We start from the raw sequence: 23083 nt of genomic DNA, 5'->3' as shown, positions 1-23083 counted from the left end.
AAAATGTACGGAATGTGGTCCTACATATTCGTGTTTTATACTAAATTATCATTACGGTAGAAGGCCTATAATTTTTGCCTGTGATTTTTGGAATCGGGTCCAAACCGGTATTTCGATTACGATTCCCAAGGGGGTGGGGTGACATCTTATATACATATAAACATAGGCACTGGGTTGTATGTGCAGTGGTGCCCAAGCTCCACCAATATTTTGGAATGTGGGTCCAGCACCACCAAACTTTCAGCTGATATACAATAAATGTACATACCTTTTGATGGGATTGATATCTTTACACAAGATGTTTTAAAGATTGGTTGTCAAATATTATAATGAGATGTATGAAAGCTGCAGGCAATTACGACACTTACAATTGCATCAGTGTGTTAAGAACCTGGCATTTCCCAGTCTGCTTTTTCTGGTGCGTTGCCTGTTCTTCAATGTATTTTTGAGGCAAACAGCCAAATATCTATTTTTTCAAAAAGAAGGGTGTACTTAGAAACCTTGAAAACAAATTTCTATGACATTTCTGTTTTTTCCTACGTGTTGGGCGCAACAGACTGCACATATGTGCCGCTAACCCCTCGAGCTCATTCTGAACATCTGTATAGGAATAGGAAACACACCTATTCTATTATGGTTTGTAACTGTGCACAATTAAGCACTGTACCCCTGACTAACTTAAATAAAAACAAACAGTGTACATTTGGCTTATAGGCTACTAACAAGAATTTGAATTAGTGGTACAGTATAATGCAAAATTTGTTGCTGGTCCTTGAAATTTGTGTAAACGAGAATTGACTGTCCTGTAAGTATCATAACTTCTCAATGCGGCACCATGGTCTATTTTTTAATTAATTGTCTTGGCTGCCAAGTTAATATTAATAATTAAAAACGCTAAAATCATTTAGTTTCAATTTAAAATAATCTTTTATTTGCATTGTACACCAATGTGTGCTATGCAGCAGCATGATTTATTTTGTGTTATATAGGCACACTGTACATATTAATATTTTTACATAATGTAATGTGTACCCTACCCAAAACAGATTGGTGTTATATCAGCGCAATGATTTATACATTTAAAATACACTGAGCACTATAAATGTATGTGTGTGACTGTATTCTAATTTTTTAACCTGCTTCAGTCTGAAAAAGACCCAAGACTGGGACAGAGATTCACCTTTCAGTAGGACAATGACCTCAAGCATACAGCCACTGGAGTGGCTTAAAAATAAGAAAGTGAATGTCTTAGAGTGGCCCTGTCAAAGCCCGGACTTGAATTTGATTGAGAATCTGTGGCAATACTTGAAGATTGCTGTCCACAAACGATCCCCATCCAACTTGACAAAGCTTGAACAATTTTGCCAAGAGTGGGTGAATATTGCACAATCCAGATGTGCAAACCTGGTAGAGACTTACCAAAGGTGGTTCTACCAAGTATTGACTCAGGGGGGTAAATACTTATCTAACCAAGACATTTCGTTTTTTTTTTTCCCATTAACTGTTGTTTCACAATAAAAATTCTCTTGCCTCTTCAAAGTAGGTTGTGTAAATCAAAGGAAAAAAAAAAACTCATTTAAATGCATCAAAATTTCAGGTTGTAGCACAACAAACTGTGAAAACGTCCGGGGGGGGGGGGGGGGGGGGGGGGGGGGGGGGGGGGGGGGGGGGGTTGGGGTGAATACTTACTATAGGCACTGTAAAAATGGGCTCATGCTTTATGGGTACATTGATTCATACTCCAGCTCTCTCTCTCTCTCTCTCTCTGCAGGTTGGGCAAGTTAGATATAACAGGGCAGAGTCTTTAGTACAGTTCCAAACGGACAGTGATTTTTATTATTCACATGGTGAACTACAACAAAAACAAAACCAACAAACAAAACCTAACTTCACTGAAATAGTAACTAACACAGAAAGGTTCCCTAACTAATACAGGATGGCTAAGCCGTTTACCTGCAACAAAATACAACCATGATTTTTTTCACTTACATACAGCACAGTTCCACAAACACACAGTTTTGCGCTATAACCACCTCCATAACACCACACATAGTCTTTGACTAAAGGACAGCTTGTATCCTGTGATTTTGTTTTAACCAACTTTTAGTCATTCAGCTGCCTATACCTGAGACTGAATAGAATGTATACGGTTCAACAAACAAACAGTGAACACAGTTGCTTGGATATTAGTTCTTTTCACAGTACAGTATATTAGGAGGTTGGACTATCAAGTGGAGTCTGCTTAGCATTTAAATAAAATTTGTGAAACTTAAATGTCACCTGGTGTTTTTTTTTCCTGAGAAATAAAAGTATTATTTCTTTGTAATTATTTTTTTATTCTAAACATTTATTAAAAGGTGCCTAATTCCCAATCCAGCTTTAAATAGTTATAACATTCTGAAGAACTTAAAAGACCATTTTAACATATCCAGTCTGTGCAGCTCCATGTGCTTATCCAAAATAGCTAAGGCTTGGTTGTGACCAACACAGCAAACCTTACAATTATTGTGGCAGCACATAACTATTTATTTCATGTATTTGTTACATTTCGTGCACTTGTCAGTACCAATAAACGTGGTGTTTAGCCCTGTTTCAACGTCCGAGTCACTGTGATTTTCGAGTATGTTACAATATACTGAACATTTCTCCAGCCTTCTCCTTCACAGTTCGTGTCCATTCACCAACACAGCACGAACATGGCTGCTTCCCAGTCGTATAACCCTCGCAAGTCCGCACCCTCCACCACATTATGAATAAATATTATGGAACAATTGTTTTAAGACAGAAAAAAAAAAGCCTTTTAAAAAATCCTCTACAATTAAAATACCCCTTTAAAAAACATCTGCCAATTTCTTACCTCCTGATTACACCGAGCAGATACGTAAAACCTCTGGCTCTGATCTGGAGGGAAAACCTCTAAACCGGCAACACTGTATAATGGTTTGCACTCTAAGCAAAACGTTTACAGATTGATCAAAAACAGATTTATCTTTCTTTATTTCTTTCTTCAAAGTATACGTCACTTACACCTAACAAAAGAAGAATGTAAAACACCTAAAACATTAAAATGTTTACCAGAACATTGTTTCATTGTCGTATTATGAAGGGAAGTGTTGTGAACTACTGTGAAGCCCGCTGTGGGCGGAGGAACTTGCCACTACTTTCCGGCAGTCAACGCTTCAAGTTTGAACAAACAGCGGCTACAGGCAGCTAGCAGAGAGAAAGGTGGAGCAGGAATTGTACATGCAAACCTGGACCACTGGCTAAAATCCAACGCATTAGAGGTTTGTAAAGACAATTTGGTGGCCATTTGAGAACTTTATACTAATCCTTAAATGTGCTCTTTGTGTTCTTTTTGTTTGTTTATTTCAGCACGTCTCCGGCCTGCCATCCTTAAGATTAGACTGTACCTGCCCGAGTGCTATGCTGTTGCCAAGGTAACTGAGCAACTGTAAAAACTTGTACACACTTGTTACATCTTTGAACTACATTTATTATTATCACTTGCGACATTTACCTTTGGGCAAATGGTCCAATACATGTATAAAACATGCATGGAATCAAAACTACCACAGTTTCGATCTATTTTGGAATCCGCACATCATCTGCGGACAGTTTACCTTTTGTTTACAGAAACAAAGGTTTGCCGGTTTCGGTATTTAGTTGTATTGTTTGACGAGATTTTTAAATATGATATTGGACCATTATAAATAGCAATGTTTAACTAAGGATATAGTCGTAGTCGGTTTTGTCAATTAGAATTTTTTTTTTTGCCATATGAACAAAATCTGCGTAAGGATACCGGTGTAGGGTCAGAAAATGGTACGCTGTCAGTGCTGCACAAATCACTACGAACAAGACAAACTGTAGTTCACCCACAAAGTCGTATGTGTTTAAAATTTTATATAACCCAATTTGTTGCTCAACAGTTAAGATACATTTCGATTGATTGTGAATATATATATATATATATATATATATATATATATATATATATATATATATATATTAAAAATAAAAAAAAAATCTTAAGCTTTAAGGGCCAACATCAGTACATCATACACCTTTTAGATGGTCGTTTACTTGTTTTCGGAGCCAAAAATTATTTACTCATGCCAGGGCAAGCGCAGTACATGGTGTACCACGTTTTAACATGTATTATAAAATGTGTTTTTATGATCATTCTGTTTTATGACATTCTGTCGATTGTTCCGAATGACTGCACTGAACTTTCTTCAAGTGCTGTGTGAACCTGAGTGACCAAAAAGTTGAAACATGGCTTCAAAGAAAAGTGAGCAGGCTCACGTTTTGCTGTTGGAAGAAGAAGTCAGGAACCTGTCAGAGGAACTTGCACAATGTCAGGTAAGATCAACAGTACTCTTTTCCTTTCTCATGTGTCTGTGCACGTAGTTCTCAAAATCCATATATTTGACTGTGTATCAAATGTTGCTGCCCCCTCTTTCTTGTATTGGTTTCGTTTTATGCTTGTGTTTTACTATATACACCAATATGAAATATATTTCAAGGCTATTGCTGTAGATGAAAAGGTACCTAATGACTTCATCTATTGCAGTTCAAAGACACTAATGTGACCTACAAAAATGTACCAGAATGCAGTAAATTATCTCCAGTGTTGGATGTATTTATTTTTTAAAATCCTGTAAATATGTCTCTTGTTTTAATTTGAATACATGTAGTTGAATAAAACAAATGGTTAAATAAGGTAGGCCCTGAACCCAATTTAGATATAGGCTTAAATATGAAATGTATTTTGATGCTACGTAGTCAAAAACTCGGTATTCTCTGATAGCATTATTGTTTGTTTTTCATTTTCTATCTTTTCTATAATATGTGCTGCCATTTATCATGCTTGAGAGCATAACTGCCATTTATCATGCTAGAGAGCATAACTGATTGCAAGGTAGTGTCTGTCAATGTATAAGTGAGGGAATATGACAGGGTGCCAGAGGAATTGTTGAGCTTACCTATTGGTGAGTGCTGGCTGATTTTGGCTCTAGTGTGCTTTTAAATCATAATTAGCTTCACACAGTAAGGACAGTATGTGAGATATTTTATTTTTACGCTTTTATTGCACTTTGTACATTCAGCCCATGGACTATCAGGATCTGCCTGTCATTTCTTAAATTATTTATTAGACGTTTTTTAATCTGGTTTAAAACATATTTAATTGGAGACCAGTAGACCCCAGTGGATGCAGTAACTTTAATCTTATGATCATGTGCATGTAGTTTTAACAGATAATTTAAATTCAGATCAATCGGAAGAAGTCCCTGTCTCTTAATGTTTAAAACTGTGTAGTTTTAGATGTTTCTCATTAAATGTAATACAGTTAAGCCTATCTGTGAGTTTGAATTGGAAATTTAGTAGACTTGTTTGCATCTTTCTACAGTATGGCTTTTTCTGTTTTTTTATTACAATCTTCTTAGTGTAGGCCACCAAACACAGTACAAAAGGCCAGTCCAAAGTACCTAGTGCTAAAATTGTCTAGTTTATGTTCCCAGGATTTCAAGTTTGAAACATCACCTCAGTTATCATAGTACTTAACAGCATTTTCCACATGTTGCTTGCTGTTGCTTTTCCACTTTTTTGTGCCTGTCACAAGGGTCTACAGAGAGAGGTTCATTAATACCACTATTTTATTACTTAACCTGAAGTCCAAACTTTTAATTTCATCAGAAAGTTTCATGCTTTTTAACATCACCCCTTAGCTGCTGATTTGACTACTGACATCTTCTATGGTTTTCATCACATACATCAGCTCATGATTTTGCTTTGTCTACTGATTACAGTTTGTTAAAGTGACGCTGTTTCAATGAGATCTACCTGTATGTTAATGATCTAAACAGCCGCGGATCGAAACACCACTGCTCTTCAATCTAAGGTTTTCCTATTGGATTTGTTGAGACACATTTATTGACATTACTTACAATAAAAATACAGTAGAGTGAGTTCCTTAAAATCAGTTTTTTAAATAGGTTATGTTTAGTTTATAATATACCCCATTCAGTTATTGCATGTTAAGTGCTTAATGGGACCACAATTCATTTCAAAGAGGTGATTACATTAGAAACAACAGAATCATAACACATATTGATGGAGAGGGTTCTTCACTTAGGGAAGGAAAGGTTCTTTTCACAACAACTCAAAGTGGTGAATTAATTAAATAAATAAATAAATAATAAATAATTAAATAATTTTTCTAATATAGTTTTTTTTTTTCATTTACAGGCAGATAAAGAGTTTGTCTGGTCTTTGTGGAAACGCCTTCAAGTTGCCAACCCAGATCTGACACAGGCAGTGAGTTTGGTTGTGGAAAGGTGAGTTGCTGACCAGTACTGGCTTAAATTCGATGTTATGCTATTACACAACAGCTCTCTATATAGACAATGGTTACATAATTATAACTTGCTATGAAATGTAATCCAAATGCCACCTACTACTACTACTAATATCTCATAAACCATTCACTTTAACCTGTGACTTAAGGTGGTTGCCATCTTTGGGTCAGGCGACTTTGTTTTCCGGATGATTAAGACACAACTGTATTATGTGATTATCTTGGTCAAGTTTGATTGTGGATATAGCAGGGTTCTCCCCGAGAATTCTGTATAGCCAGAGCAGAACATTATAGCTGGGAGCACTTTTAACGGAAAAATAAACTTGCCTTACCTTAAATATATAATACGACAAAGAACTTGAATAATGGGTTGTCTTTCGTTGACTGTATCTGGTTGTGCTTTTTTATGTTCTGCATTTTATTTGTCATTTCTGTTTTTTATTATGGTAAATTACCGTGCTTATTTAGGCACTCTACGATTTGACTGGGGAAAGATAATGTAAGGTTATTGGAGATAACAAAAAAATAAAAGGTAACATCTTCACTTCCTTTTTAGCTTAATTATTGAGCTTATTGCTTCATTTAAATAGTTTTATGTTATGTTTTTAGGGCATTTTGTTAATGCATATCTATTTTTGTTTTTCGCTGTTCTACATTTTTTGAATGCAACTGTCCATTTTTTTTAACACAACAGTACTGACACACATTTGGTCACCATCACAACTGTTTTATAAAACCGGAGTGTAATAATCCAGCACCTCTGCACTTAGCATTTGTATGTCTTTTGCATGTCTTCAGCGTTCAGCTGATATCGCGTCACTCCTTTCTTAAAGTTGTACAGCCTCTATATATGAACCGTCAATATCTCACATAAAAGTGTACGGTACTGCACACAGTCAATAAAATGTGCATTATAAATATCATATGGGGATGCTGAAATTGAAGAAGGAATCTATGAAAAAGACCTAGCAGGTTTATGTTGACTCAGAAATGCCTTCATCTAGACAATGTGGGGAAGCTATAATTAAAAGGCCAACAAAATGCTCGGATATATAGTGAAAAGTGTTGAATTTAAATCAAGGGAAGTAATGTTAAAACTTTACAATGTATTAGTAAGACCTTATCTAGAATATTGTGTTTAGTTCTGGTCGTCTTGCTACAAGAGACGTTGCTGCTTTAGAAACAGTGCAAAGAAGAGCGACCAGAATTATTTAGGGTTTGGGCTCCCAAGTGGCACATCTGGTAAAGGCACTCTGAGTGGAGTGCAGGATGCGCCCTATAGCCTTGAGGTCACTGGTTCAAGTCCAGGCTGTTCTATTGCTGACCGTAGATGGGAGCTCCCAGGGGGCAGAGCACAATTGGCAGAGCACTGCCTGGGGCGGGGGCTTAGGTTGGCCAGAGTGTCCTTGGCTCACCGCGCACCAGCGACCCCTGTACTCTGGCCAGGCTCCTGCAGGCTTGCCTGGAAGCTGCCCAGAGCTGCGTTGTCCTCGGATGCTGTAGCTCAAATGGTGGCTGCACGGTGAGTCTGCAGTGTAAAACAAAACAAAAAAAAAAAGCAGTCAGCTGACGTTACAGGCTTTAGAGGATAGCTCGTGTTTGTCTTCACCGCTCCCAAGTCAGTGAGGGGAAATAGGAAAATAGGAGGCACTTTTTTACACTGGAACCAACTCCCCAATAATGTTGAAGCTGACACCCTGGGATCCTTCAAAAAGCTGCTTGATGAGATTCTGGGATCAATGAGCTACTAAGAACCAAATGAGCAGGATGGGCCGAATGACATCCTCTCATTTATAAACTTTCTTATGTTCTAAAGCCTCATATTTGGGAAAACAGTTGAGGTAGTGACTTCCTATTTGCAAGGTTAACTGGCTGCCAAATTGAAGTGATGTGACTTTATCAGTTTCTGTTGTATTTCTATTAGTATTTGTCATAATGTTTGGTACACAACTGTATTCTTTGAGTTTCTTAGTTTGGAGTTCCAAAACCAGTGCTCTGCATTAAAAATTAAACCTTTTACTGCTTTAACCTCTGGCCAAATCAATGATGCAGGCTATTTTTACATCCCTATTTTTCTTTGTTAACAAACTGTTCAATCCGATATGACATTTCCCTTTGATTATGCCCCTGAGAATATTTTGGTTTTGTTCATAAAAAATCCCTTTCTAGTTTTTCTTGGATTGACGTCACGTTGACACCAGGTCAGCATGCCCCAGATCTATTTGACAATGCCTAGCTTGTTACGTAGGAAAATAAAGAAGCAAGCAGCACTCCTGAGAGACAAGGTAACACGCATTGAAGGTACATGTATATCAGCATATCAGAGCATGGAGTATTGACATGGTAATTGCAGCAACTGCAGTCAAGTCTAAAAAACTGCTTGGCCTGTGGGAATTCAGCTGGTCTTGTACCAACTGGATGGCTGCACAGGACACAGTTTGAATGGCAAGGTGCAAGTTAGCACTTTATTCAGAAGAGACAGGCATCGGGGGGGGGGTTGGGGAACCCTCTGTAATCTGCAGATGTTGAAACAAACTGTCTTAAATTGCTGATATTTATTTTTTGAGCTCTCCAAAAGGTATGTTGGAAATGATTGCCGTCCATGAGAGAATGTGAGGCAAATTTCAGTTTGATGTCATCTTAATTACAGTACCTACGATCAGTGTAATCTTATACCAGTGATGATTGACATACTTAGGTTATTTTCACTAGGGGAGCAGTAAATAGCATTTAAAATAATAGATTTCAGTTCCCTTTTTTATGACTTCCTTTCAGACCATTATTGTGCTTTAGTACAAAAATGATTCTGAATAAATGCATTAAAAGTAACCAATGTTTTTAAAAGGTTAAAATCTTTATGGGAAGTTATTACATCTTTTAAGTATATATTTTAAGTAAAAAAAGAAATAAATGTCTAGGATTTACTTGCAATTGACCACTTAATGCAAACTGTATTTGTTTGAAAACATGAATTTAAGGCACTGCAGAAGGAAGTGTCAATCTATTTAAAAAACAAACAAACAAAAAAAAAGCTTTGTTTGATCTGAAAGAAATCAGAGATTTAGTTATTTTAGGAACTGAGTTAGATGCACCTGAACTTGTTACCTACACTATTAACACACTCAAGTTTGCTACCAGTGGCCAGTTGTTTTAAGGGTATACAGTGCTCCCTCACTATAACGTGGGTCTCAGGGGTCACACAATATGAGTGTTGTAACCGAAGAGTGTTATAAATGGGGAGGGAGTGGGTGGTGCTGCGGGACACATAACACACATCTGACTAAAATACAAAAGAAAATAACTCCCTCTCTATAATGTACATATAGTGAAGCAAAAGTGCTGCACACACAGAACACACATCTGAACTAAAAATATGTGAAGAAAAATATTAATGTATATGTTACATTGAGTTTGTGCACAATCAATTGGGTTGTAACCATGCATTAGTTGTACATGTTTCGTTGTAATTAGGGTACTTCAATTTTTTTTTTTTTTTTTTTTTTTGTAAAACATAGAACATTCCCACTTGTGGATCATTTTAATTAGCAGTTTTTAAACTATAAATAACCTGGCTAAGTGGCGGTCTGGAGTTCAGTTCGAAGCGACAGACAAGCAAAGCAAGTGCGAGAAGGTCGGGCGAGGGAAGAGGGAATGCCATCAGCTCCATCCACAGTAATTGTGAATGTTTTCATTTCAAATCTTGAAACATTGAACTTGTGTTTTTGTGGTGTGGCAATTTTGTTTGGCATAATTATTTACACACTGCAGTTTTTCGTCTGGTTCCTCAAAATACTTCCAAATTTGGCTTCCTTTGTTTAGAGATACCATTTTAAATATAGAACAAACTCAGAAAAAACACTAGGCATTAACGTTATTACTCTGCCGTGGAATTGATACCATAACACGCCTACTACTGGCATAACCGCACACAGTGAACCAATGAAGTACCAGATCGACGAGAATAAAACCTTCCCCGGTGTCAATCTTTCTGTTGCACCAATTAAAAAAGCTACTTGGAGACAATTTCCAAACCCCTTCCTTTTTATAATAGCCACGCTTACTGTGGCACTAGAGCAGTCGGTCACGCGACGGACTACTGATGATAAAATACTAAAATGAATTTGGTGACATCTGTCACGTGACCAGTGGTACGTCTAGCATATTATTAAACATTTAACCACTTCCTTAGAGTTTATACGTTTAAATGTTTAAAAGTCCCATCCCTATAATGTAGATAGTTCCCATCATTAGTGCATATCAGTTGTTCTAATAAGCTAACCAGAAACCAGGCTTTCTGATTCATAGATCTTCATCAGGATCTTTGTGGAGGTTTTTACTGAAACATACCCCCATTTAAGTCAAGATCAAAGGGGATTGTAATGTAAAAAAAAGTAAATGGGCAATAATTCATTTCTTGTGATAAATCAGAATCCCAAATCCATAATCTGTATGAAGATGTGTAGCAGAACATAAATACCCATGGCACGAGCAATAAGAAAGCAACACAGGTCCCATGTGTATTATTTGATCTACTTAATCTTTAAAAACTGTCCACTTTGATTGTATCTTGTATTTTTTTTTGTTATTATTTTGTTTAATTTCATGCAAGGATTATGGATACAGATTAATATTTTATGTCTGATGTATGGAATTATGTTTCTTATTTGAAAGTGCGTACTTCTGCTAAAAATTAATTTATAAGACTAATAAATAAATAGATACTGTATTATATTTGTGTAACGTGTAAGAGAAGCGCAATTCACATCTTAATCAAGGAATTAATTTTCAAAATAAGGATGTTATAGATTCTGTAAAATGTTCTGTTAACTATATAAATAAATCCTTTTAAAATGTAAACATACATTATTTGGAATGTTTGTATCTAATCGGAGAATCAATCCTACGAAACTGTTCAATAGAAACTGTTACATTTTAAAATCTAAATGGAACGTTTCCGTGAGTAAGTCATCCTATGGACAGCATTTATGTGTGTGTGAAAATTACTTAAATATTTTAGATGCACATACACTACATTTAACTGAAGCTAACATCTATGTTTTAAATTTGTATGCTCATCAACAGTTAAGTGTACAGACACATTCCTAGTGTTTAAAGCCAACTAAATATGTTTTCCCTCTAACTTAAAACAGTTAGTAAATTGTGAGGTAAAACTGAAATATAGTAAATAAATCTAGAATAGGGAAATTAACCTTTTTTTGGGGGGTGATTTGAGTGGTGATTTGCCTATATACCCTGCAGTGATAAACCACAAATTGATTTTATTAGACCATTTTACAGCACTTGCGCATCAACCATCTGTGCATGTGTGGTTGGTAAACTCCAGGGGGATTCGTCAGTGCTATAAAATGGTATAATGAAATTCATGGATGCGTTATTCAGGTGCAGTGTAAGTTGATTATATTGATTTAATTTCTTATAGTTTTTACTTCAAAAATAGTTTATGACCATACATTTAAAACATCACTACTTTCTTATGTCCATATTACTTTTGGCAGATTTCATAGGTTAAAGTATCATGAGCATAAACCTATATAGCCGAATGGTGCTTGCTTTGTGTCAACATTCAAATTGTATACATTTTATTTTACTGTAACATGATTCACCAGTTGTGTTTTGTCTCTTCTAGTAAGGTATAGATGTGGAGCAGTCACACCCCAGTGTTTGGGGAATAAAACAGTTAATGTACAAAACACATAACAAATGGCTTGAAATGATAGGCTTAATTAACAGACTTAAGTTTATCTAAGCTGTTACTGGTTTGGACAGCATTACCAGTTTTGTTTGATTTTCCAAGAAATATGGCTTATTGTGTTTCCTGAAAATATTATTTGTCCATATAGGGTTAATAGTTCTGAACATTTTATTCTATTTTTCTCATTGTTCACTCATGTCTGGAGCAAGTACTGTTGTTTCAAAGACTGAATGATCCTTAACGGCTTTTTTGCTCCTTTAGGGATTTGTTCTTAGGAAGCACGATCCTACTTATCCCGATTAACATGTAAATAAAGCAGTTGCTAAACATAGTGTTATTGCTCTGTGCTTCTCCTTCTTTGTTAAATGCACATTGTTAAATCTGTTGTACAGTATATAGTTTCCTTTTACTACCCGCCCAGAACAACATATTTTCCTGTTGCTGAATAAAATTGTTACTTCTGCCTGACAAATTAATTTGCTGTCACTTGTCAGATGCTCGTTTTTATTTATTTATTTATACACAGTCTGACAGTCTTGTAAGATCTTCAGCGTTTAAAAATAACATTGCTCATAAGTAAGGCTCTGTGAAAATTGAGGAATTTTTCTTTAAAATTCACGGCAGTGTCACAGGTAAGTATCGTATTTTGCGGAATGTGCATGGATATATGTTATAAATTACGTCTACAGATTATTATTATTATTATTATTATTTTAACAGCAGATAAATGCACAGACATTAAAACTAACATCAAAGTTATTCAAGCACTTTCCAATAGCTTGTGAAACGCTGTTGTAATTAACAGCCTGTAGATAAAGTGTATCTGCAAGGACAGCTTATGATTCTAGTACAACAGGTGCATGTTCACCATTTAGGTCTTGCAAAACAAATACAATGTGTAACCCATACTGATCTTGTGCATCAGTTTACTCGTAAATGTGACCACTTACAAGCAACCAGCCTGTTTTACCAATTCCATAATCTCCTGCTTGTGATACTTGGCAAGTTTAGGTGATTATTCACGTCTCAGCTGGGCTGATGAAGGAATCGCTCTACCATTTGCTACACTTAGTATGAAGAATCTCCGTAACTTTTGGTTGTCCAATTTTTCAAAAGGAATATTTGCGCAAACAAACGCCTCTGTCAGGTCAGAATGTAATAAGTGGACATTTGGAATATGGAAGTCACTGGTTTTTGTTTTTTTGCAAGCAGTCGCAGCACTGCTCTGGATTTCCGCCTTTCTCTTTCAGTGAATACTTGCTGTGAACAGACACGTTTCAGTAGTGATCTGCAGTAACGTTGCAGGACATGCAGAAGAGCTTGCCTCCATTGCTGTGTAAACTCGTGCTAGGTACGGCTTTACGTGATTTACTGCAGACGCATTTTTAGCCTTTTTGGAGACATCCATTTTCTTGTTTACATTTTGTAGTATTTTAATTTCCCGCTTAGATTGCATATAGTCACCACATAACACTATGTAACATAATTTGTGTTCCTGGGTAGTAAGTGTTATTTCCTAATTGCTTATGCCTCAAAAGTATAGAAAATGGCTATCATTCCCCACAAACTTTGCTTTTGTGACCAGGACAGTGATATTTCAAAATATCACTATTTCCAATGGGAAAACATTTAGAAGTGAGTAGTTTTTCGAGATTTACTGTAAATACAGTATAATCGTAAATCTCAAAACTACTCGCTTCTAAATCTTTTGCAGTCATTTTTGTATTACTTTAATATAAATACATGTTAATTTGGATTCATATGTTGTTTTTTTCTGACTTTATGTGAACAAAGACACACATTTGCCTGTTTTCCCATTGGAAATAGTGATATTTTGAAATATCACTGTCCTGGTGACAAAAGCAAAGTTTGTGGGGAATAATAGCCATTTTCTATACTTTTGAGGCATAAGCAATTAGGAAATAACACTTACTAACTAGGAACAAAAAAAAAAAAAATTGTTACACAGTGATCAATGCACAGCACTGTGTGCATTGCGAATATTACACGCAGGCACACAGCAGATCTGTACAGTTTCGTTAATGTGATTTTTTTTGTATTAAATACAAATTATGAAATTATTTTTATGTCTTAAGAATATTAATTTCATGATTTCCGTGCAGCCCGTGAAATCGCGATTTCTTTACAGGGACCAACTCATAAATCAATTGGGAAAACTGATTTATAGTAGCTTCAATGAGCTGGGACTCATTCTTTTTATTTATTTAATTTCATATAATATTATATATTTATTTACAGAGAGAAACAAAAGGCAGAAGCCAAAGATGGAAAAGTGTTGGAGATTCTGCAAGTCAAAGACAGCAAAATACGAGAGCTGCAGCAGGTATGTGCTAATACAAGCCATTGACCAGGAGGTTTACATTTACCCATTTTTTTTAAATGTATTTACAACTTTTATTGATAAGGTTATTGATAAAAAGAAAGTAATACAATAAGACAAGTGTATTCAATTACGTAAACAGTGGCAGATCTAAAAATGATATTGTTCAAATCATTATTATTACAGGCAGAAATACACTCAAGAGCCTCATACCCATTGTTGAATGTTTTATTTTCATAACACAGATCTATTGTAATTATCTAGCAGATTCTCTGTCAGTATCTCTTTACATCAGTTGAATAAAACCCAATGTCTTTTGTGTTATATTGAAAAATATTCTAACATGAGAGGACATTGACAAAGACATTTGTCCAGTTTCATTACACTTTTTTATAGAGCCACTGTGCTTTATTTTGTCATATGATTTTCACTTGCTATGCTTCTGGAACTCTGTCGTGTGCGTGTGTGTGTGTGTGTGTGTGGAATTTATTTGACATTAGGCAGTAGTAAGGTTCACTTTTAGGCATATTAGTTGGTTTTAAAGCAGCTCAAAAGTGCCAAATACAGTTATAGTTGCCATTTTAGGACTTTTTGTGCATATCATTGATGTTTTTTCATTTGAACAGTTGGTTGATTCATCAATATTAACAGGTTTTAGTTTGGAACTGCAAATAATGGTGGCTTTATTGGCGATCTGTGAAGTCGAATAAAGCAAATTGGGGCTTAAAATTTGGCTTTTCAATTTCATGGTAACCTCTGAAGTGGCTATTAAGTGAGATTTTACTTTATATACATGAATTGAATTCGGCCTGTTCTTGGCAAGGTCATATGCAGGCAGCACAGCTGATGCATTCTTTTTCCTTTGCTACAATGCAATAACTACAGTTCATTGGAATATTTTCTGCATCATAACCATAGGAATAGAGATTTTTAGTATGTTTGAAACAGTGTTTCTTTTCTTGTTGTTTTGCTTGAAACATTTTAAACCTTTTTTTCTTGTTTTTTTCTGCAGTCCCCTGTAATTCAAAGTGTGCATCATTTTAAGGTTCTTGAATATTATCACAGGCACGCTTAAAATAACAAGTCTAATTTTCTCCATTGTAATCATAATCGATGCATTGATAATACTTTTTCCAAAACTAGGTGCAAAAAAAATGTGTATTATACTGTTCACAAAAGCCTCCAAATACAACTGACAACATGCTTGTGCATATGATTACACATAGTAATATAAAGAGAAAACTGTTTTGAAAAGCAAGAAGTAAAAAAAATCTCTCTTTACGAGAGCCTTCAAGTACAAATGAAAAGATGCATGTGCAGTTTAATTGAGGCTCACAAAAAAAAAAGGATCTCCTAAAGAACAAAAAAATTGGGGTACAGGGATGTTGTTGCCAGTGATTCTGAAACCTAGTCTTTTGTCTAGTCTTTTATATGGGAGTTCTATGAAAGACTTATTTTGACTGGAGGACTTTGCTGGTTATACATAATCACTGTTCTGTTTTTCAAAATGGAAAATTTCAATCACATAATTAAGATAAAATAAATAAAGCATTTATATTTATTGTATCAACGGTATCTATGGCCACTTAGTTGAACTTTAATGATTAATTCCTGGTAGTCATTTTTCATCTTAATGCAGTACCAGCAGTGCTTGCACTTCCACAGTGGGGATGTGACAGTCTCTCTCTGAGTACACTCATTATTTGTAATAGTTTGTGTTACAGTCATTCATGTTATTATCTCAGAGTTAATTGTATCAGTTAAATCTGTATTTAGATGAGCGACAACTGTAGCAAGATAAACCATGTTACAGCAACTGATTGCATAAAGCAGCTTCCTAAGAGTATTAGCCTACATATAGCAATTGAGAATGAATGTAATGAAAGAGTCTGACAGATGCCTTTATTCAAAGCAGATACAATCACGGTTTAGCGAATTACTGAAGAGTTTTATCATAACAAGTGTTTACCTCGCCTTTTCGGGGCTGGAAAAGGCAACTGAAGTGCAGAGATTATTTAAGATAGGGTTTTCTCCCAGAAACAAAACAGAAGGTTAGTGCCACTGTAAAAAGCATGTGCCTCCCAGAATTTGTAACCCAAGTGCTATTTATATTTATACACATTAAATGTGGGTGGCATATTAGATTACAGGGTATGAATAGCTGCATTATTGCATTGTTACAATGGCAAATGGTCTAATCTCTTATACAATGTAACAGCTGTGTAATTACATGGAAACTGAGTTTTGAACAACATTTTGTTACCTAATGTAATTGCCTGATTACACCATGGTACAAATAATTTCCATATAATTACAGTCTATTCCCCCTGCATGAATGATCTCCTATTCAGTGTTCATCAGCTTACCTTTCTTCCAATTCTTGCCAGTATAAACTATTTGTATTGTTATAACATTTTCTTATAAGAAATAAACAAAACAGTTATCCTGTTTTAAACGATTTTTAGAATGCATCAGCCTGGCTAGGCAGTTATATTTCTTATCTCATTCATCTACATGTGTCTATTTGTGTCTATTTGTAAGTGGCCTTTTAAAAAATGTAACATCATGATATTGGGAATCGGACTGGACCATGGATTAAATTAAATAAATCACCCACTGGTGAAAACGCCAGTGGTAGTTAATAGGCAGCAGTGTATAATATATATATATATATATATATATATATATATATATATATATATATATATATATATATATATATATATATATATATAACAGCTGTTTATATGCTTAATCTTAAATGTGTTAAGATGGTCTCATTTTAGTGGAAATCTGGTTGTTTTGGATGTTTCGCAAATAACTGTACATGAACTGAGTCACACCTGAATGTGTTCAAGATGTGGTAAAGAACCATAGAGTATGTGAACTTGCTCTTAAAATTGTGGATAAGATGTGTGTAGTTTTTCTATCCTTTGCTTCATATATCACAGAACACTCCCACTTGCTTATTTGTGGAAGCTTTTCACATCAGTTTGCCAGATCACTGGCCAGCAGTTAAAATGCTGTCCCAGCAGAGTTAATGTATTCATTTTGCAATAAGTTTACACAATATCTTGAAATACCTTTATTTTTAGGCCATGAAAGAAGCAATTTTTTTACAGTGAAAAAAGAGCCATAATTATAATACAATTTTTCAGCAGACCTGGAGGAAAAACTGTAATAGCTACAGCGATAGTACTTCGGCCTCTGCTGATTTAATTTCCTACAGTGGTTAGAATTTGTTTGTAGTTTTTAAATTATTTTTATTTCTAATGTTGGTAAATTTGAGTGTTTGAGAGGTGGCGGTTTTCCATCAGGTCCGCTCAGGAAGACATTCCTATAACACAAGACTCTGTGTGAGAATGCTGCCTGCTTGGTGGGGGAAGTTCCTTACAAAAAAATTACAATTAAAATAGCTTCAGTGCTGCAGCTTGAAGTCAGGAAATGCCATACCACCCACCCATAACTCGACTGCATCCAGGTTAGGTTTTTAGCATAGATACTTAGATGTGATGGGTAGGGTAGCATTCAATGATAAGGGGTCAGGTAAGAATTTATTTTTTTAACCATTTTATATAACATGTATGTATGTGTATATGCACTGTATACATATATGTAATAATATATGGGCTACAGTGCATTTTGAAGGATTAGGTGACATAATAAACTACATAGTTTGCTGTTTCTTTCTATGTAAACTTTAGGCTTAAACCATAACTATTTTTTAATTTTGAGTTTTTTTTGTAATGCATATTATGATGAAGCAAATACCCTAGGTAGGGATATTATTGATCTTCAATGTGAAGAAAGCTTAAATAGTGTTTTTGTCCTCTGAATAGTGATTAGTTGCCTAGAAATGGAATGGATATGCTGTTACCAGTGCAAACATGAACCAACAGAAACTAACATTTTAAAGAACATTTATTACAGTGTGATTACACATACATTGAAGTGCCAGAGCCTTGATTACTGCTATATTTTAGTGTACCTGTTTTAACAGTTTGTCCATTGAACCTTGACATGGTCAGAGGTGTTTTTTTGTTATTGTTTTTTTTTTTTCAAATTTATGATTTTATTTAAAGTTAAAATTTATTGCAATGGAATGCATTGGTTGGGGTCCTGTTTTTATGTGTTTTGCACTAATGTGATTGACTATAGGTGGGCTGACTTGACGGACGTGACCATACGCTATTTTGATTGCATACAACTCTCCTCTGATTTACTGAATAGCCTTTTAAATTTCATTATACAGCATGTAGGGTTGAGGTTTATGTCACCAACCTCAGATCTGCAGAGTAACAGGGAGACAGTTTAATTCTGAATTAAGAAAGTGTGTGCTGAACCTGTAAAATGTTGTTTTAAACATTGTTTACATGAAACTCAAGACCAGACTTAAATAAAGACACGAGAGCGCTATGTAATTACTGCATATTCTTTTCTCAGCTCTGGTTAGTATGAATTACATTTTGCCAAATCATTGAAAAGTCCCTGTGAATTTATTATTTACAGTTCTAGTGAAAATAATTGAATCATGATTTTATTAATATTACTTTTTTTCTTGAACTACTGACATATGTCAAAAATATCTGTACTGTTGAAATACAAACTGAGATACAACTATTGTCTTATTATTTTCAGAGATATGATGGTCCACAGTGTGGGAAAGTGCCCCGCCCCTGGGCTATTTATTTGTGTTATATGTTACGTGCTGTGTGTTAGTCATAGTTGGTTGGTTGGTTGTGTATAGTCATTGGTACACGGGATATAAATGGGTCTGTGGAACACAAGTTGTTTAAAATGTATATTTGTATTTAGGCACGAGGATTGCACAGCACTTCACGTTGCAGGTAAAATGTAATAATATGCGAGCACAGGGAATTGCACTTTTTATTAATTCACGTGCAGTTGTACTGAGACTCCAATTGTATGATTGATTAGTAATCGAGTCTCGGTACAGCTGCATAAAAGCTGCATGTTTTCACTCGCTTTGTGTGTTCGGTGAGTGCAGAACGGGATTGAAGACGAAGGTTATAATAATAATAATAATAATAATAATAGTTACAGTATCAGCTCACCATGCTTGTTTGTGTAGTTACTTTTTGTTTGTCTCTTTATTTTGGTGAAAGTGCCGTGTCCTGTGTGTTTTGTCTTTGCAACCTTTTATTTTCTGTCTGTTTCTTTATTAAATGCTGTGCAAAACCAATCGCTCAGCTTCACCAAACACCACCGCTATGTTGTTTATTTCCTGGTTCCTGGTTTCTGGTCTTACGTCACCCACTGCAGCCGTCTTTGTGACAGAGTGTTATACCTCTGTTGGCTTTTCCTATATCTTTTTTCTCCATTTTTCATAACATAATTAGCTTTCATTTTGAACTGTAGAGGGAATTTGTAATGCTAATCTCTCTTTCCTAGACCTCTTAACTTCTTTAAACCCTTTTTTTTTTATTTACCAATTTAACTCTTCTGGGGTTAAAAAAAAAAAAAAAAAAAAAAAAAAAAAAAAAAAGATTCCCTACCTCATTATCAGGATTTGAATTTATTTTCACTTGGAGTATAACTCTCTATTAAAGCCCCTTTTTACATTTTGATTGTAGAGAAGACTAATCTGGATGATTGCACGTGTTTTCCCCAACATGGCAATTAATTACATCCCAGAGCACATTGTTATTTTTAAAATATAAATTTCAGACAGCAGTTTATATCGGTGCCAAGACCATTAAGACATTACTTCAATGTATATTTAATATAAGGTGTAACCATTAACAGCTGTGTTTGGCTGCCAAATAAAGCAGTACCCAATATGCAATTTGAGACAGCAACACATTTTGCATTGTTATAAATGTAATTATTTAATATATGTCCCGTATATTATGGATGATGTAATTCCTGTACAGCTTAGCTTACCCAGATGGAAAGGTTTATATCATGTGGGATTTGGAAATACTCCACTTTAATGTCATTAAGCAAATTGTAGAATGGGTAAGGAATAATCAGATGTATGAGGTATTTTACAGTAGTGCCTAGAAGTGTTGACACCATCTATTTCCATTTTTCCTCCACTGTCATGTAGTAAGTGTTATTTTCATTTTCATTCTTGGTCCATAGCCTAAACCTTATTCACTTTTGATCATTGGTGCGTTGAGTTGAAGAAGTTAGTGTAAAGTACACTTCAAGTACTGAGCAGTTGAAACTAATCTGTTGAAAAGGAGGCAACCAGTATCTAAAAAGTGTGTACGTATTGTGCTGTAGGACTAGATGCCAAGACGTGTGATAAATATCATATAAAATTGTAATACACATATACTGATTACTTATTTTCATTACTATTACAGTTGTCTTTTTTTTTATTTAGAACACATTTAGTAATGGTAATGTTTAAGACCACTGTATATGCTTTATGTTATTGTTTAGTGTGTCGTATGCATCTTCAATAGCTAAGTATTATCTAGCTACCTGTATTTCTTGTGTATTGAAAATCAATAAATAATCATTTTGTATCACTTGACATTTTTTTAAGATTGAACAGCAAATATGAGGTGAATCCTTTGTTGTCAGCACTGTTGATATGTATGCTTGGATAGTTTTGTTTAATTCACAACCAGCATTGGTACTAAAAGACAGAAAAAGGTGTTCGGGTGCAGTGTCTGAACTATTCTCCACACAGATGGGAGTCAAGGCTATATTTACCTGTATCACTAAGAACTATTGCTCTGTAACCAGTGTAGCTGGATGCTAGCTTCCTATCAGGTATAGTTTGATTGTATTAGATATTTAGCAGCAATTCTGTGCTTTTAATAGTATTTAATTTTAGGCACCCCATGGTACATAAACAAATATGCATGATGGATTCAAGGGAATTCGATATATAATGACTCACAGCACATGTGGTACCATAGCTGAGTAGATCTTTATTTAGATCTCAAAGACTGAATGCTGAATAAACTTATTTTGTCATGACCTGAAACAAAGCTTTTAAGATGATGCAACCTAAATGTCAGGTCAGCAAGCCTGCATTACCCTAGTTTGATATATAAGTTACATAAAAGTTATTTATGTATAAGTTAAATAAATACATGTCCTTGGAAGTGCGCATCATCTTTGTTACATTAGAACCCCCAGATATTACGAAGGGCAATTTCACTTAAAAGGAACCCATTATTTAATATTTAATCATGTTGAGTAATATTATAAGCTCCTTTTAGTGTGTCTGACTTCGGATTAAATTTCTCTTATGGTTTTTATTTTATTTTTTTTGCTCTCAAACAGCAAGTGACAGGCCAGCAGCAGGAAATCAACAACATTGTTCAGCGAAAGGTAGCAGTAGATGAAGAAAACAGCTTAATGAAGAAGGAGCTGACTGCTTTGCAGCAAAAACTGTTGGATAAAAGTCGAGAACTTAAGGTTTGTAGATATTTCCAGAGCTATGGCTTTGAAGCGGTCCTTGAATCTTCATTCAGCCATTATGACACCAAAAATGACAATGCTCCTAGGGGAAATTGCCTAAGGCCTCGAAATCACTTTAAAAAAAGCCTTGCGGTTTCATTGCTGTGCTTCAGACTGTGAAAGCGGCTTAAAATCCGTGAATCTAAGCCTGATAACTTTGAAATAAATAGTTAATGATAGAAGTAGAGCAAAGAAAGTATGTGTCTGATGATGGGGCTTTTCCTAATTAGATTCTGATGGGACTAGCATTATTAATTGATAAACACAAGGTCTGGGAGGATGTGTATTTGTGGGTCTCAAAAATAGCTGGGCACAGCATCAACGTATGCTTGATAAATTAATGGGCTTGTAGCAAATGTGTTCTCATTACAGCTGTCATTAAAGTTAAATGACAGCCAAAAAGGTTCTTTTAAGCAATATTCCTGTTCCTTTAGTCAGAGCATTTGCAATGGGAAAAATCTGTTTCACAACAAGGGTGTTCTCTTAGGCAAAGTGTTCTCTTAGGAGGTGTTCCTATACATGGAGACTACTGTACACAGGTGACCTTGCCTATCAGATTTGCAAATAGCTGCTGTGAAGGTAAGCCTGTACAGCTCTATGCATACTTATTCATTCTGAACCCTCTCTCTCTCTCTCTTGCTTGCTCTGTGATTTATATTTCTTGTTTATTTGGCCCTCGTGACTCTCCTACAGGATGTTAAGGAGCGAACCAAGAAGAAAGAAGACGAACGCCGGCTTGTTGTGAGGAATCTGGAGGAGGAAAAGAAAGGATTAAACACACGCTGCTCTGACCTGCTAAGTGACCTGGAGAAACTGCAGAAGCAGGCGGCCCACTGGGAAGAGGAGAAATCTGGCATTGAGTCGAAAGTAAAGGTAAAGTACAGGCAAAGTGAAAGAAGAAAGTATAAAATGAAGGGACTTCCTGGGCAGGAGAGCTGAAAGGTTTCCAGTACTTTTCCTTCTCTTCTCCCGTATGTTCTGGGACGGTGCCTAAAAAGGCAAAAAAAAATAAAGGAGAAATAATTAATCCTGAGTTGCATGGAAATAAAAATTGATAGTGTTCAGTCAAAAAAAAAAAAAAAGACATCAAATCAATCTAAGTAGCTTAAGAGGGTTTTTCTTTTGAGTAGCCTTAGTAGGTTAACTGTCAGTTTTAACTACACACACCCAATGATTATTAAGACAAAAAACTGACCGTAGTATTTTCGAAATCGTAATGCTTAGGTAA

The 23083-nt window shown here is 35.3% G+C and overlaps 1 protein-coding gene across 2 annotated transcripts in view; it reads left to right on the top strand.

The window, feature by feature from the left end:
• Positions 1–3179: 3179 nt before the first annotated feature.
• Positions 3180–23083, top strand: part of cntln (centlein, centrosomal protein) — a 154738-nt gene continuing 134834 nt past the window's right edge. For both annotated transcript variants that reach the window (XM_041263915.1, XM_041263906.1), the window contains exons 1-7: positions 3180–3284; positions 3373–3437; positions 4241–4362; positions 6250–6338; positions 14331–14415; positions 21679–21813; positions 22549–22728. In XM_041263915.1, the coding sequence (XP_041119849.1) occupies positions 4276–4362; positions 6250–6338; positions 14331–14415; positions 21679–21813; positions 22549–22728 (576 nt within the window). In that variant the 5' untranslated portion in view covers positions 3180–3284; positions 3373–3437; positions 4241–4275. The remainder of the gene's footprint in view (positions 3285–3372; positions 3438–4240; positions 4363–6249; positions 6339–14330; positions 14416–21678; positions 21814–22548; positions 22729–23083) is intronic.

The sequence above is a fragment of the Polyodon spathula genome, chromosome 1 (genome assembly GCF_017654505.1).
Source record: "Polyodon spathula isolate WHYD16114869_AA chromosome 1, ASM1765450v1, whole genome shotgun sequence".
In the NCBI taxonomy this organism is placed as follows: Eukaryota; Metazoa; Chordata; class Actinopteri; order Acipenseriformes; family Polyodontidae; genus Polyodon; species Polyodon spathula.
Note: the sequence above shows the minus strand (reverse complement) of the source record. Positions and strands in the feature narration are given on the sequence as shown.